Raw genomic sequence first — 13,107 nt, 5'->3', positions numbered from 1 at the left:
TTGCAAGTAGTTCTAATTGGCACACATGTAGGTTGTGCTTATATTCCCACATACCCACTTCTAACTCTGTGACAGATATTATTTGAATTGTTTAAGCAAAAAATCCCAAAGCTTTTTTCTTTTTCCCCCCCAATGTTTTAAAGTCATTTTCCTGTGAAAAGAAAAGAAATAGGGATTTGAAAAAGAAGAGACAAGCAGCAACAAGTAAAGAGTCCATGATAACAATCTTTGAAGTATATGAAAAATAAAACATACAAAAGGGACCATACCCACTTCGAAATATTATTATTATTATTATTTGTTTATGGGGATGGAATATTCAATATGGTGGCTCTATCTGGAAAAAAAAAAGAAAAAGAAAATGTTTACGGTTCTTATTATTATTATTATTATTATTTTTGATGTGATGTTTTGAAATCAACAAATACCATTAAGGAAACATGTTAGTACGGGAAATCGTACCAGGGCATAATTCCTTCATATTGTATATTGTTGAAGAAGGTTTGTGTGCTAAGCTGGCTAAGAGATTAGCAATTGATAATAATGATGAATTCCAAAATTTCTAGGATGTTCGGGCGGTGACCCATGAGAAGTTTTTGAGAATCAGGATCTAATTCAAAGTTTTAAGATGCAATTTTAGTGTTAAAAATAAAATAAATAAAATTAAATAATCAGTAAATACAAAATAAAAATAAATTACCCTTCCGAAAAGTACATAATTCTTAATGACATAACTCTATCATTTTACTTTTATTCCTTGTTTTCAGTAATTATATTCAAATAGACCCTTAAACGAGTCTAAGCTAGTGAAAAATATGTGACATTGGATAACACATAGGACGGGGAAAATGAGATTTGGTAGGTAACCTTGATGGATGATGGATCCATGCGTAGATATTTTATTTGTATTTTTTTATGAATTCATTTATTTGACGGACAACGTGCTATTTTAGAACGGTTAGTTTCATTAACTTTTAGCTAGATTTTTAACATCAATCGCTACATTCAAACACTCAATTTGTGGAAATGAATGCAAGGGGCAATAATCCACAAAGACACGTGGCACTTTGATTTTACAATTATAGAAAGGTCTGTCTAGTTAATGCAGTAGTTAGTAATTGATTGATTAAACCCATTAACTATATTTTAAAGGTGAATTGTTCATAATTCAAAGAGGATCTGACACTTCAATCATATGATTTTATCCCACTTTTTTATTGCATGATTGATGCCTTCTTATGCTGTTGTCGCTGTGTGTAAATTTTTTTTTTTTTAAATTTATCATTTCAAGTAAAAGTCAATTAGTTAACTTAGATATTTTGAATTGGCCATGTACAAAAACTGAGAAATTGATATTTTAATCAACAAAAAATTGCACATCTGTGTTTAGACGTATTGTGCTCGTATTTTAATTGAATTTAATTAAAATTGATTAAGTTATAGTTAATGTTTATTAATCAATCACTCATAAGCTATTCAAATATGATCAAAAAGAGGGCGATTTGATATGATAGAAACTATAGTATTGAATGTTACATGTAACATACATTGCCTAAATCGAGATGTATACCCTAAGATTGATTTTATCTACTCAATAAAGAGTCAAACTTTGTTAAAAAGAATGAAGAGTACAACTACAAGCCATAAAAGTAGAAAGTGCCACACAATAATAAAAAGGGGATGATGTGAAAAATCATGGCAGGAGCTTTCACTAGAAGTGAAAACAATCCCAGTAAAAGCCTGTAACAGAGAGAGAAGTAAAATTGAAAAGCGATACAAATTGTTTCTCAAAGAAGAATCCGAGACCAATGGGCCTTTAGTCCAATAGGAGAAGCCTTGCACTTATAATGTTGAGTACAAGGATTCGAGTCTCCATAAGAACATTATGGAAGTTAGTTTCAGTTCTTCCTCAATTATCAATTAATTGAGTGGAGACAGTCTCTCCCTTACGAAATGTGAGTGGAGCAGGCACCCCTCGAATATTAGAAAGGGTTTAAAATATCTGGGCATATACTTCAGTGTGTCAATGTATGATGGTGGTCCCAGTTATATAGTATGATTGTAAATATTAATTGTAATGTCTGATGTAATATCAGTAATATCTCTGTATAATAGATTTCAAAAAAAAAAAAAAAAAAAAGAAAGAATCCGAGGAATTATTATTCTAAATTATGGATGCTTCAGAAAATTAATTAATAGCATGGATATGTTAATTATTATAGTGCCTATGAATAGAATAGAATAGAATAGAATAGAATGTGTCTGCTTTGAAAACTAGTCCTATTAACATCATTAACTCAAAAGTTTGTGTCAGTAGTCATTCTTTGCACCATCATTGTTACTGATGATGGCGATAGAAAAGTTTCTGAAAATTATGGTTTCAAGATATTTAGGTTTAGTTAATTAATTAATCAAGCAATTAGATCTGCTGTACCTTCTTAATTAATTTGTTTAATTTATATTTCCATTCATTAGTACATATAGTTTTTTTTTATAGTATTTTTTTACCACCAAACACCTCGTCTTTGTTCTATAAATTAATTTCTTCAGATTTGATTAGATTATGAACTCTATCTATGGATCCTTTGATGCTCTCAAAAGGTGATTGAAGATCAAGACAAATAAATTAAGATCAAAGGAACTCAAAAAAAAAAAAAAAATTGGTAGAAGCTAATAGTTGACCCAATACGATCTTCTATAGTTTTTCTAGTAGGTTTCATGTACTAGAACCTAGTGGGGGACCTTATACTTTAAATTGTCGCTTGATTATGATGCTCTCTTACATGTATATATATAAGGTAAGATTTTTTTTTTCTTTCCCCATGATGGATTTGGTGCTTTACTTAAGTAAATATCAAGTTTATAATTAGTGCTCAATTAAAGTTGTAGAAAACATATCTTTATCTACTTTGTTAATAAAACCATCGAATCACGTGTCACCAGATCTTTTAATAAACTTTGAGTTAACTTAAGTAAGATCATAATTATAATTTTTAGTCGACTACCTGATAAATTATTTACTATCGGGTATATTCTTTGGTATTGAAATTTTATTGTCATTCATTTTTATACGTGCTGCACATATATTCAACAGAAATTAATTCTATAATAAATAGATAAATAGATATGCAATTAAAGCTTATAGAAGCTGTAATGGTGGTTGGCCCCCTGCAATTTAATTGCTTTATCTTGAAACTCGGTCATCCAACCACAAAAAATAACCAAATTAATCACAAAATGAAAATATCAAAAAAGAGACAAACGGATATTTATTTAATATGAAATTCAACAAATAGGGGGACCCCTCTCGCCAAATTCAACCCTATTCTCTTTATCATTATCATCATCATCATCTTTCCTTTCATATATATATATATATATATGTATTCGTTTATAAAATTTTTAATTACAAACTTTGTTAGAAGAAGACGTTTCCTCGTTTTTCAGCTGTTTGTGTCATCTGACACACTTATTGTTATTATTATTTTGGATATGAAATTTTCGTTTTATCGCAATATATATATATATATATATAGATATATATATATATATATATATATATATATATATATATAGAACACTCATGCTAAATATATTTCATTGGTAATACAAAAAAATTACATACAGTGATACACACACACATCTCCCTCTCTCCTCGCACTCTCACTCAAGAATTTTCTGTAGCTCATCACTGCTCTGCTCCATATCAAATGATTTGAAAAGCAAAGCATGGCAGAAGAGTCAAATCACTAAATTGAAGTTCCCTTGTTTTGATCCATTCGCAGGTACTTCTCTCAGAAGCCGTAAAAGAAAACCCAAAATTTGAAAAAAAAAAAAAACTACTATTTGTGTAGTAAAGAATAACAACCTTTCACAATCACATAACCTCAATTTACTTTCTTTTTTTTTTTTTAGAGAAATTTTGATTTTTTTTTCTTTTTCTGTTCGGTTTGATTGGAAAAAAAAGAAAAGAAAAAAAAGGTGAGATTAAATATGTGTGTGTGGATAATGAGTGAATAAAGATGGGTATCTTTTTCCCAGCCTTTTTAATAATAACCCCATCTCTCTCATAACTTATAATATTTTTTTTCCTTTTCAGTGGGGAAGTTGCAGAGATTTGAAGTCTGACAAAGTGCTTTCACCTATAAGTGAAGATTCATATATAGGCAGCAGGTTAGTTTCTTGTGTTGCTTCCTTTCCCTCCCCCCACCATCTCCCATGTAACTGTACTCTCTAGTATTTATCTATGCTGATCATTTCTTTCTTTTGTTTTTTCAAAATGTTCACTTTCATGGGGGCTTTGTTTGTTTGCTTGTCTTAACAATAATAAGGTCATTTCTTTTAAATGAATTCTTTTTTCCCTTTTCCTTCAATTCTTTCCCCTTGCAGCAGTGTAGATTGATCATGAAGCTGCACGTGCACACTCAATTTTCCTTCACACCAGGTACTTGATATTATTGTTAACAAATACCTTCTTATTCAATTCAATTCAATTCTCTCTCAGTCTCTCTCTCTCTCTCTCTCTTTTTCTCTATATAACCTACATCCCTTCTTGTTTCACTCCCTTTCCTTTTCCTCTTCACCATCATCTTCTAGCCACATAGAAGATGAATAAATATGAATAAATTATCCATCATCTGTCAATTTCCTTTCAGGTTTTGCTTGATAAGATCGATCCATCGATGGGCTGATTGCTCAAATTAAGACTCAAATCAGGCAATTATAAGGTAAATAAAAACATAATTGTACTATGTTTTTTCCGAAACAAACATGTGATATATATGATATATACTGATATTGATATTGATATTGATATGCATGAGCATGTCATGTGAAAGTGAAAACTAACGTAATCCCTTTTCATTTTCAGTTCGTTTCGGTTTCGTTTTTCAAGAACTCAAGATCAAAATAATAAGGTAACAGGATGGCAACGTACTTTCATGGGAACCCAGCTGAGTTTCAAGCCCCAGATGGGCTTCAAACCCTCGTACTTATGAACCCTACAACTTACGTTCAACAACAACAACAGCAACACCAACAATTCTCCGACACAAATCATCCTCCGGCGCCGGCGCCGGCTCACAACAGCCTCATTTTCCTCAACTCCTCTGCCATCTCCCCTCACGCGCCGCCGCCACCTTCCCACACTCAACACTTCGTCGGCATCCCCACCACCGCTCATCAGGATGACTCCATCTCCCCTCTGCATGGACTCCTGCCGCGCGTCCACTACAACCTGTACAACCCCAATTACCCTAGTCCACCAGCGCGTGACACCCCACGCGCCAAGCAGGGACTGTCTTTGAGCCTCTCTTCCCACCAACACCCCGCCTTCGGCTCCCAGGGTGGTCAAACGGTTTCCGGAGAGGATATTAGGGTTTCTGGCGGGTCTGCATCGTCGGGTTCGGGTGTCACTAATGGGGTTTCCGGGATGCAAAGTGTGTTGTTGAGCTCTAAGTACTTGAAAGCTGCTCAGGAGCTGCTTGATGAAGTTGTTAATGTGAACAATAGTGGGATTAGCAACAAGAGTGAATTTTCAAAGAAGGGTAGTGGTAATAACAATAGCAATATCAATAAGGTGATCGGAGAGTCATCGGCGGCAGCCGGAGACGATGGTCAATCAGCCGGGAAACGTGCCGCGGAGCTTAGCACGGCGGAGAGGCAAGAAATTCAGATGAAGAAAGCTAAGCTTATTAATATGCTTGATGAGGTATGTGTATATTTTTAAGTACCCATTTACACAAAACGTATTACTTGTAACTTGCGTAGATATGTTTTGTTGGGGTTTTGATTTTGGTCTTTTTATGACAAATTTTGATTTCTTGGAAAAGTTAAGTTTGTGTCTTTGTCAAGTCAGTTTGATGAGATCATAACTAAGAACAAGGAATTGAATTGAAGTGTTACTTTCATCAAAGTCATCTCCTAAAATCTTTAATATAATGTATTCTTCAATTACTTGTGCAAATTTTTAAGTGTTAATTTGTGGAAATGAATTTTCAAATTTTTTTGTTTTTGTTTTGTTTTTGCGAAGGTGGAGCAAAGGTACCGGCAGTACCATCACCAGATGCAGATAGTGATTTCATCATTTGAACAAGCAGCAGGAATTGAGTCAGCAAAGACATACACAGCACTTGCTCTCAAGACAATTTCAAAGCAATTCCGGTGCTTGAAAGATGCAATTACAGGCCAAATTAAGGCGGCAAATAAGATGCTGGGTGAGGAGGATTGCGTCGGGAGCAAGATTGAAGGCTCCAGGCTCAAATTTGTCGACCACCATCTTCGTCAACAAAGGGCTCTTCAACAATTGGGAATGATCCAGCACAATGCTTGGAGACCCCAAAGAGGATTGCCTGAAAGATCTGTCTCAGTTCTTCGCGCTTGGCTCTTCGAACACTTCCTTCACCCGTAAGCAAAAATCAAAATCCACAATTCACAATTCTCACAGCCCATTTGCAAATTTTGTATTGATGTTAATGTAAGAATCTTTGATTCAGGTATCCGAAAGATTCGGACAAGCAGATGCTGGCAAAACAAACAGGGCTTACCAGGAGCCAGGTAAAATTGGAAAAAAAAAAATCAATAATTTTGAGATGTTATTGCTTCCAATTCTGGGAAATCTTATAAACGTTTCGTGATGATGCAGGTGTCTAATTGGTTCATAAATGCACGAGTTCGGCTGTGGAAACCAATGGTTGAGGAAATGTACTTGGAGGAAATTAAAGATCAAGAACAGAATGGATCAGAAGACAAAACAAGCAAGAGTGAACACAATGAGGATTCGGCATCCAAGTCCACTGCTGCACAAGAGAAAAATCTTGTGAAGGAAACTCAAAACTCGAAGAGTTTCAAATCCAGTGAGGATAATTTGACAAACCAGAATGTTCATTCTATGATTTCAATGTCCACAATTGCAACATCTCCTATCGGAGGAGGGAATGCGAGAAACCAGTCAGGATTTTCACTCATTGGATCATCAGAATTGGAGGGATTGACACAAGGGAGTCCAAAGAAGCCGCGGAACAGTGACATGAACATGATGCTGTCACCAAGCAATGTGCCATCTATCAGCATTGATGTGAAGCCTGGTGGTAATGAGGCTACTAATGATCTTATGCCGATGAAATTTGATGATGATGATAGGCAGAGTCGAGATGGATACTCATTCATTGGAAACCAAATGAACTTCATTCAAGGGTTTGGGCAGTACCCGATTGGTGAAATTGGAAGGTTTGATGCGGAGCAATTCACTCCAAGGTTTTCGGGCAATGGCGTGTCACTTACGCTTGGGCTCCCACACTGTGAGAATCTCTCATTGTCAGCAACTCATCAAAGTTTTCTCCCAAGTCAAAACATTCAACTTGGAAGGAGGGTCGAAATTGGTGAGCCTAATGAGTTTGGTACCATAAACACTCAGTCTCCTCACGCTTCGGCCGCTTATGAAAACATGAATATACAGAACAGGAAGAGGTTCGCAGCACAACTGTTGCCTGACTTTGTTGCATGAAAGCATCAAAGGCAGAATCAAAGATTATGGAGAAGCGAGAAAGGCTGGAGTCTTTTCACTATTATTTGCTGTTCCCTAATGCCATTTTGGGAACAGGGAAGCTTATGCATGGTAGTGTAAAGAAAGCAGAAGAAAAAGTTACGTTAGTATAGATAGGTTTATACTTTTGCATAGAACCATTTGAGTTCAGTAGATAACATAGCATTAGGTATTGGGCATGTGGATTGAGGAGATGTATATTAATTTTGTAAGTTTTGAAGATTGATAGATGGATTGATATCATAAAAGTTAGTTATTTGGGTATACCGAATTACCAATATAAATATGGAATATTGTGAGTAGATATATGGTGTTGATTTGTATTTCATGATTTTCATTCATTGAAGAAATGGAAATACAGGAGCCATGATGCTTAATTGGAAGCAAAGGAAGGGATGAATTTGACTGCAAAATGCAAAAACTATTACCCAAAATTTTATATGGATTGCGCATGATGTCTTGTTTCAACCCATGCTTAACTGTTTGAAAAAACGCTTTAAACTTATCAGTTAAAGGTTTAAATGATTTCCTTCTATAAATTAGACCTTTTTCATCGATTGCATTTGCTCCATTTTCATTAGTAAAAGACCATCTATCTCGTATGAAATATAGAATGAGATAAAAGAGTACGACAAGAGGTTATAAAATAAAACTCTGCATCTGTCCTATCTTTTTTATTAATAGACAATCTCACATGAAATTGGAGTGAGAAAGAGCATGAAAATAGGCTGAGAGGTTAGAAATTGAGCTAAAAAATTAAAAGTAAATATAAATAAATTAAGAGTTTGCTCCAGAGATATACAAGAATACAAGACCTCAACTTTGATACCGTACTATTCCAATCGCTTTATCAACAACTTAAAACTATCAAATAAGGTTCAACGTTAGTATCAAACACGCATCTGAATACTAGGTGGTAATTATGCGATACAAGCATTATTTGAGATATCATTGATGGGTGAAACAGGAAAATACTTTTAATCTTTGAACACCTATCAATGGTTGCACGACCCTTCTACTAAACCCCATTAAATTATTCTTTTCTTTTTTTTTTATTGTGAGATACTTGATCTATTTAACCCTATTTACTGATCTAGAAGATATTTGAACATTGGCGTTATCTCTTTACAGATTTAAGTTTAATTTTCTATTGCCTGTATCATTTGAGATTAGGAAGATAAGCTTAGGACCCCACATAGGTATCTTGCTAGAAGAAAAAAGAATAAAACTAATGAAAAGTTACAAATAAAAGTCAGCAAACATAGGACAACAATCCAAAAAAAAAAAAGAAAAAAAAAAGAAATTGATCTAGTTGTTGAAATATTATTGTGTTTTACTATAAATGAATAGTGAACAATTTGTTGTTTATTGGTCACAAGATTCAAATTTATACAAGAGTGAACCTTATCGTTTGAATTAGATTCAAAAAAAAAAAAAAAAACCCTTATCGTTTGAATTCACACTTTGGTTTATTAATTTTAAATTTTGGTCGATTGCTTATGCAGCAAGGACATTAGTGAGTGATTTTTGTCGATTGCTTACGCAACAAGGACAACATCGAGTGATCAGTAGTATTATCTTTTAGATAATTTTATAAGTACTAAAATATTGACTAATTTGGAAAATTTTTCCAATTTAGTTTCGTGTCATATTCCATAAACAAAGGCACGGGAATTTGAGAATATTGATCCGTGAATTTAGATAATGTTAACATTCAATCAAAAGCTTAATTTTCATTTGGATATTGAAAACCTTCGACAAGCAACTAAAAACTTCAAAACCATTTGTTAATTTGAAATTTTGAAAAATAAAATCACGAGACTTCTAAAAATGGGCACATTTTCATATCTTTGTAGTGCCTCAAAACACAGTTATATTTATGAAAAATGATGATTTACATATATAATGTATTCATATTTTTAGGATTCAATTATGACACTTTAGAAGTATCATATCTTATAATTTAGACAATGTTAGATGGTCAGAAATTTAATAAAACTCACAAACCTAACCATCTAATGATACCCAAGTTGTGAGATACGATATTCATAGAGTACCGTAGTCACAGCATTGTTTCTAACCTATTGATGTAAGATCCTATGCTTGTATAATATGTCATCTTCCGGGAAATGGTTGGTTGAAATTATAAGATGGAATAATGTCGTACAAAAAGTTTCAAATTTGAATCCTATTCATATATGAAAAGAAAGTTTGGTTTACATCCAAGAAATATTTTAGAAAACTCTTATAAAATTCCCTTTTTCGATCCGTATTGCTTCAGGGATCTTGAGCAGAATGAAAGGACTTGTACCTGAATGACACTATAAAATAGTTTCTTGATTATGTTTGATAGGCAGAAATTACTTGACTTCTGTAGGCAATTGAGTTTTCAAAATTCGCCCATCAAAGATTCCAATAACTATACATACTTCAGAGATCATTTGATGTTTCATGCTTGTTTAATGTCTCGTAACATAGATCAGTAATTGTTCTCTAGTTGGAGCAGTATTATGATCATCCTTGGAGCATAAATTAGTAAGATAGTCATCTTTAGATTTATAAAATTGGTGATAAGATAACTCGAATCAGCTAGATTCGTAATAAGACAACTTACTTCTCCAGAGTTAATCATGGATAAGCACAATCTTTACAATTAAGCAAGAGCTAGCATCAGATGATGTACAAATCCTAGAATTGCAGTTACATATTGCACAGAGAGCTCAAAGATCCACCAATATTGACACATCTCAAGTAAGACACTTGCCCTTTTAAACAAATTCTATCATCTATATGCAATGAGCATAAAAACCAGTGTTACTCGTCAATGCTTGATTGAGCAAAAGCTACCTGAATCATTGCCTAATAAAATGGCGAAATGAGGTTGTAATGAAAGAGTCAAAGTGTGTGATCATACCAGCTTATAATCCTAGTCTTCTCTTGGCAACCTTGGACCGGAAACACCAGACCTCAAATGCCTCGGTCAAATCTGGATAGTGTATATGCTGATTTTCCAACCATTCAGTCAAAATCTCTGTCTGATCCCCAGATGGTAATGCGAGAATCATTGAAACAAATGTGGATTCCAAGGACTGCCAAAGCTCACCATCAGGTTTAAATGTCATGGTACCCTCATCATCAGTTGTTGCAGAATCAATCAAAGGTCTCGTAGCCCTTGCAAATGGAAGCCACAGCTTCACTAAATGAAGTCTTTTGGCAGTTGGCAGGATAACAGTGCCGTATCCAATTGCCTCTAGCACTTTCGCAGCCACCTCTATGACCTTCAATTTTATCTCAACTATCTCAGTAGTTCGGCTTGATTGTTCAGTGGCCTTGATAATCTTGTCTGATGCATCTACCCAACTGCTCGCAAATTCCCTCATAATTTCCATCTTAGACAATATCTGACAAGCCCACGACAAATCCAACAGATGGGATTGAAACAATTGCATTTTCTCTTCCTCGGAAATAGATTCTTCATGCTCAGCTAACAGAGCTTCCAATACATTGTTAAATCTGCTAAATAGTCTTTTTACACATTGTTTCACCTCAGATTTTATCTCATCATCAGCAGTTAATATAGGGGCATCATCATCTTCGGTGATCATATATTCAAGCTGCTCTTGTGCAGATGATTTAAGATCAGCCATGGATGAAGATGGCGATGATGTGGCAAAACGAATGGCTGAGAGAAATATCCCCAAAATAGCAGATGGATTGACCGGCTGCAGACGGGCCAGAATTGGTTCTGCCTCTGCTCCCATGTTCGGTATAATTCTTATAATTTCCTCCTCCTCAGCTTCTTCCCATGGAACTGCTTCCAGGTAGCTAACACAAGCAGTAACAATCTGTGGACAGCCCAGATCAACAGCCACCTGGAGAATACCTAGTGCATTCCTCACACCATGCCACATATCATTCAACAAGCCATCAGTGGCAACATAAAGAAGGCGTAGAACATTGACATGGTGATCAAAATCAGATTCTTGGCAGTAAACTTCAACACAATTGCGAGAGTCAATAATCTGGCATGTTGGCCAATTGTCAGAGAGACGGTCAGCAAAATACTTGCATTTCTCAATAAGAATGTGAGAGTGGCAGTATAACCAGTCATCTCGGCTATCCTGTGTTCGCAACCTCACAACAACATCACTGGTTGAACGGTCACCTATCTTACTTGGAGCCTGCATTTCACTATTCTGAAAGCGAAAGAACATTCGAGGAGATTAGTGGGAAACTGTAATAAAAATAAGTCTCTCACATAGATAATATGCATAATGTTCTGAAGGTTGATTTTAAGAAATTGGATGTTGGACAAAATAATTAAAGCAAATGTGGAAGAACAGATCTGGACTGGAAACCTATGTAATGCCAAATTGGAAAATAAGGGAAACAAAAAGACTGACATTGAAGCTTTTGGTTGGAGTGCCAACACAAAAGATCCATTATATAATAAGTCAATAACTATGTATATCAAATAATGCCAAAAAAAGAATATTATACATAAGTGATGAGGTAGTCAGAAAACTTACAAGAGACTCCATTGAAGCAATAAGCGTTCCTAAGTCTATCTTATACACATTTTAGCACCTATTAACAAACAAGAACCCACAACACGCATAAGAGTAAATACAAAAATTACAAAACACATGACTGCTGAAAAGTATTAATACCACAAAAGCAAGACTCATTCCATATCCGATCACAGATTATAACAAAGCTATACAGCGTGAGTATAAGCTAGGGAGATCAAATCGTTGTAAATGATTTCAGGCAACATCCAAAACTTTTTCTTGATCAATCAGCCTCTTTCCAAACTACCAATGAATCTTTAGGCGACAACATTGAACACTTGAAATCTAGGTGAATCAGAACCTGCCACATTCATTTTACTCCAAAAGTGAGAACACAACTCTGCAAAACAGACCCAATTAAGCTACTGGAGTTTGAACTAATGAAGTTTATATATCATTGAATAAAAACACAAGTCCCTCATTTCCCTATAATCCAGCTGATACGTCTCATCCGTACGGTTACATATAAAAATATACGCATACATACAAATAATTGGGGCAAAAGACGAATACTTCGAAAACAGTACAAGAATATGAAATAAACCCATTTCGTAATTGGGATAAGACAGTGCATTGGGTACTAAATAAAGCTCCAAAACTGAGTTCAATGGAATCCCCCCGGGGGGAGGGGGGGGGGGGGGGGGTTTCAATGGAATCGGGAAAAAAAGGAAAATTAACATAAACTGTGCTCGTCTACGTGCAGGCAAGGGAAAAAAAGTAACTAGTAATTGAAAAATTTCTATAGAGTAATACCTCGAGTTCTGTCTGATGATCAAGAAGTTCATTCGGATTTCGCATCAGTAAAGTTTTTTAGGCTCTTTAGCATTCTCTCTCACGCTCTCTCTGTCTCAGAGTTGCGGGTTCCAGCCGAGAGATTTGAGCTGCAAGCCCAAACAATTTATTCTATATACACCCAAAGCTATTCTGAAAGCACTCGCCCAAATTTGAACGTGGTGTAATCAGTTTGTAATTATGTGTTAGAAAGAACATGTC

General features: G+C 34.9%; 2 protein-coding genes across 7 annotated transcripts; one reads left to right on the top strand and one right to left on the bottom strand.

The window, feature by feature from the left end:
* Window positions 1-3,611: 3,611 nt before the first annotated feature.
* On the top strand, window positions 3,612-7,845 carry LOC102626216 (BEL1-like homeodomain protein 1). 2 transcript variants are annotated; one of them, XM_006481536.4, is made up of 8 exons: window positions 3,612-3,785; window positions 4,100-4,173; window positions 4,390-4,444; window positions 4,656-4,727; window positions 4,871-5,710; window positions 6,032-6,405; window positions 6,495-6,555; window positions 6,644-7,845. In XM_006481536.4, exons 5-8 carry the CDS (start codon window positions 4,925-4,927, stop codon window positions 7,502-7,504), a joined length of 2,082 nt encoding a protein of 693 aa, XP_006481599.1. In that variant the 5' UTR covers window positions 3,612-3,785; window positions 4,100-4,173; window positions 4,390-4,444; window positions 4,656-4,727; window positions 4,871-4,924; the 3' UTR covers window positions 7,505-7,845. The 2 variants fall into 2 exon arrangements, with proteins under 2 accessions (XP_006481599.1, XP_052299121.1); XM_052443161.1 differs by lacking the exon at window positions 3,612-3,785 and having other exon boundaries at window positions 4,013-4,173.
* Window positions 7,846-10,075: 2,230 nt separating this feature from the next.
* On the bottom strand, window positions 10,076-13,073 carry LOC102626704 (BTB/POZ domain-containing protein At3g05675). 5 transcript variants are annotated; one of them, XM_006481542.4, is made up of 4 exons: window positions 12,868-13,068; window positions 12,267-12,415; window positions 12,073-12,130; window positions 10,076-11,739 (listed from the first exon to the last, which is right to left on the bottom strand). In XM_006481542.4, the coding sequence occupies exons 3-4, from the start codon at window positions 12,082-12,084 to the stop codon at window positions 10,462-10,464; spliced, it is 1,290 nt and encodes a 429-aa protein (XP_006481605.1). In that variant the 5' UTR covers window positions 12,085-12,130; window positions 12,267-12,415; window positions 12,868-13,068; the 3' UTR covers window positions 10,076-10,461. The 5 variants fall into 5 exon arrangements, with proteins under 5 accessions (XP_006481605.1, XP_006481603.1, XP_006481604.1 ...); XM_006481540.4 differs by having other exon boundaries at window positions 12,214-12,415; window positions 12,868-13,067; XM_006481541.4 differs by lacking the exon at window positions 12,267-12,415 and having other exon boundaries at window positions 12,868-13,066.
* Between the last annotated feature and the right edge of the window lie 34 nt (window positions 13,074-13,107).

The sequence above is a fragment of the Citrus sinensis genome, chromosome 6 (assembly GCF_022201045.2).
Source record: "Citrus sinensis cultivar Valencia sweet orange chromosome 6, DVS_A1.0, whole genome shotgun sequence".
NCBI lineage: Eukaryota > Viridiplantae > Streptophyta > Magnoliopsida > Sapindales > Rutaceae > Citrus > Citrus sinensis.
Note: the sequence above shows the minus strand (reverse complement) of the source record. Positions and strands in the feature narration are given on the sequence as shown.

Coding starts and splice junctions, on each gene's coding strand:
- LOC102626216 (XM_006481536.4), top strand. CDS start 4,925: ATGGCAACGTACTTTCATGGGAACCCAGCTGAGTTTCAAGCCCCAGAT. Junction 5,711..6,031: donor TTATTAATATGCTTGATGAG/GTATGTGTATAT, acceptor GTTTTTGCGAAG/GTGGAGCAAAGGTACCGGCA. Junction 6,406..6,494: donor TTCGAACACTTCCTTCACCC/GTAAGCAAAAAT, acceptor TCTTTGATTCAG/GTATCCGAAAGATTCGGACA.
- LOC102626704 (XM_006481538.4), bottom strand. CDS start 12,912: ATGCGAAATCCGAATGAACTTCTTGATCATCAGACAGAACTCGAG. Junction 11,740..12,867: donor ATCATCAGACAGAACTCGAG/GTATTACTCTAT, acceptor TTTCGCTTTCAG/AATAGTGAAATGCAGGCTCC.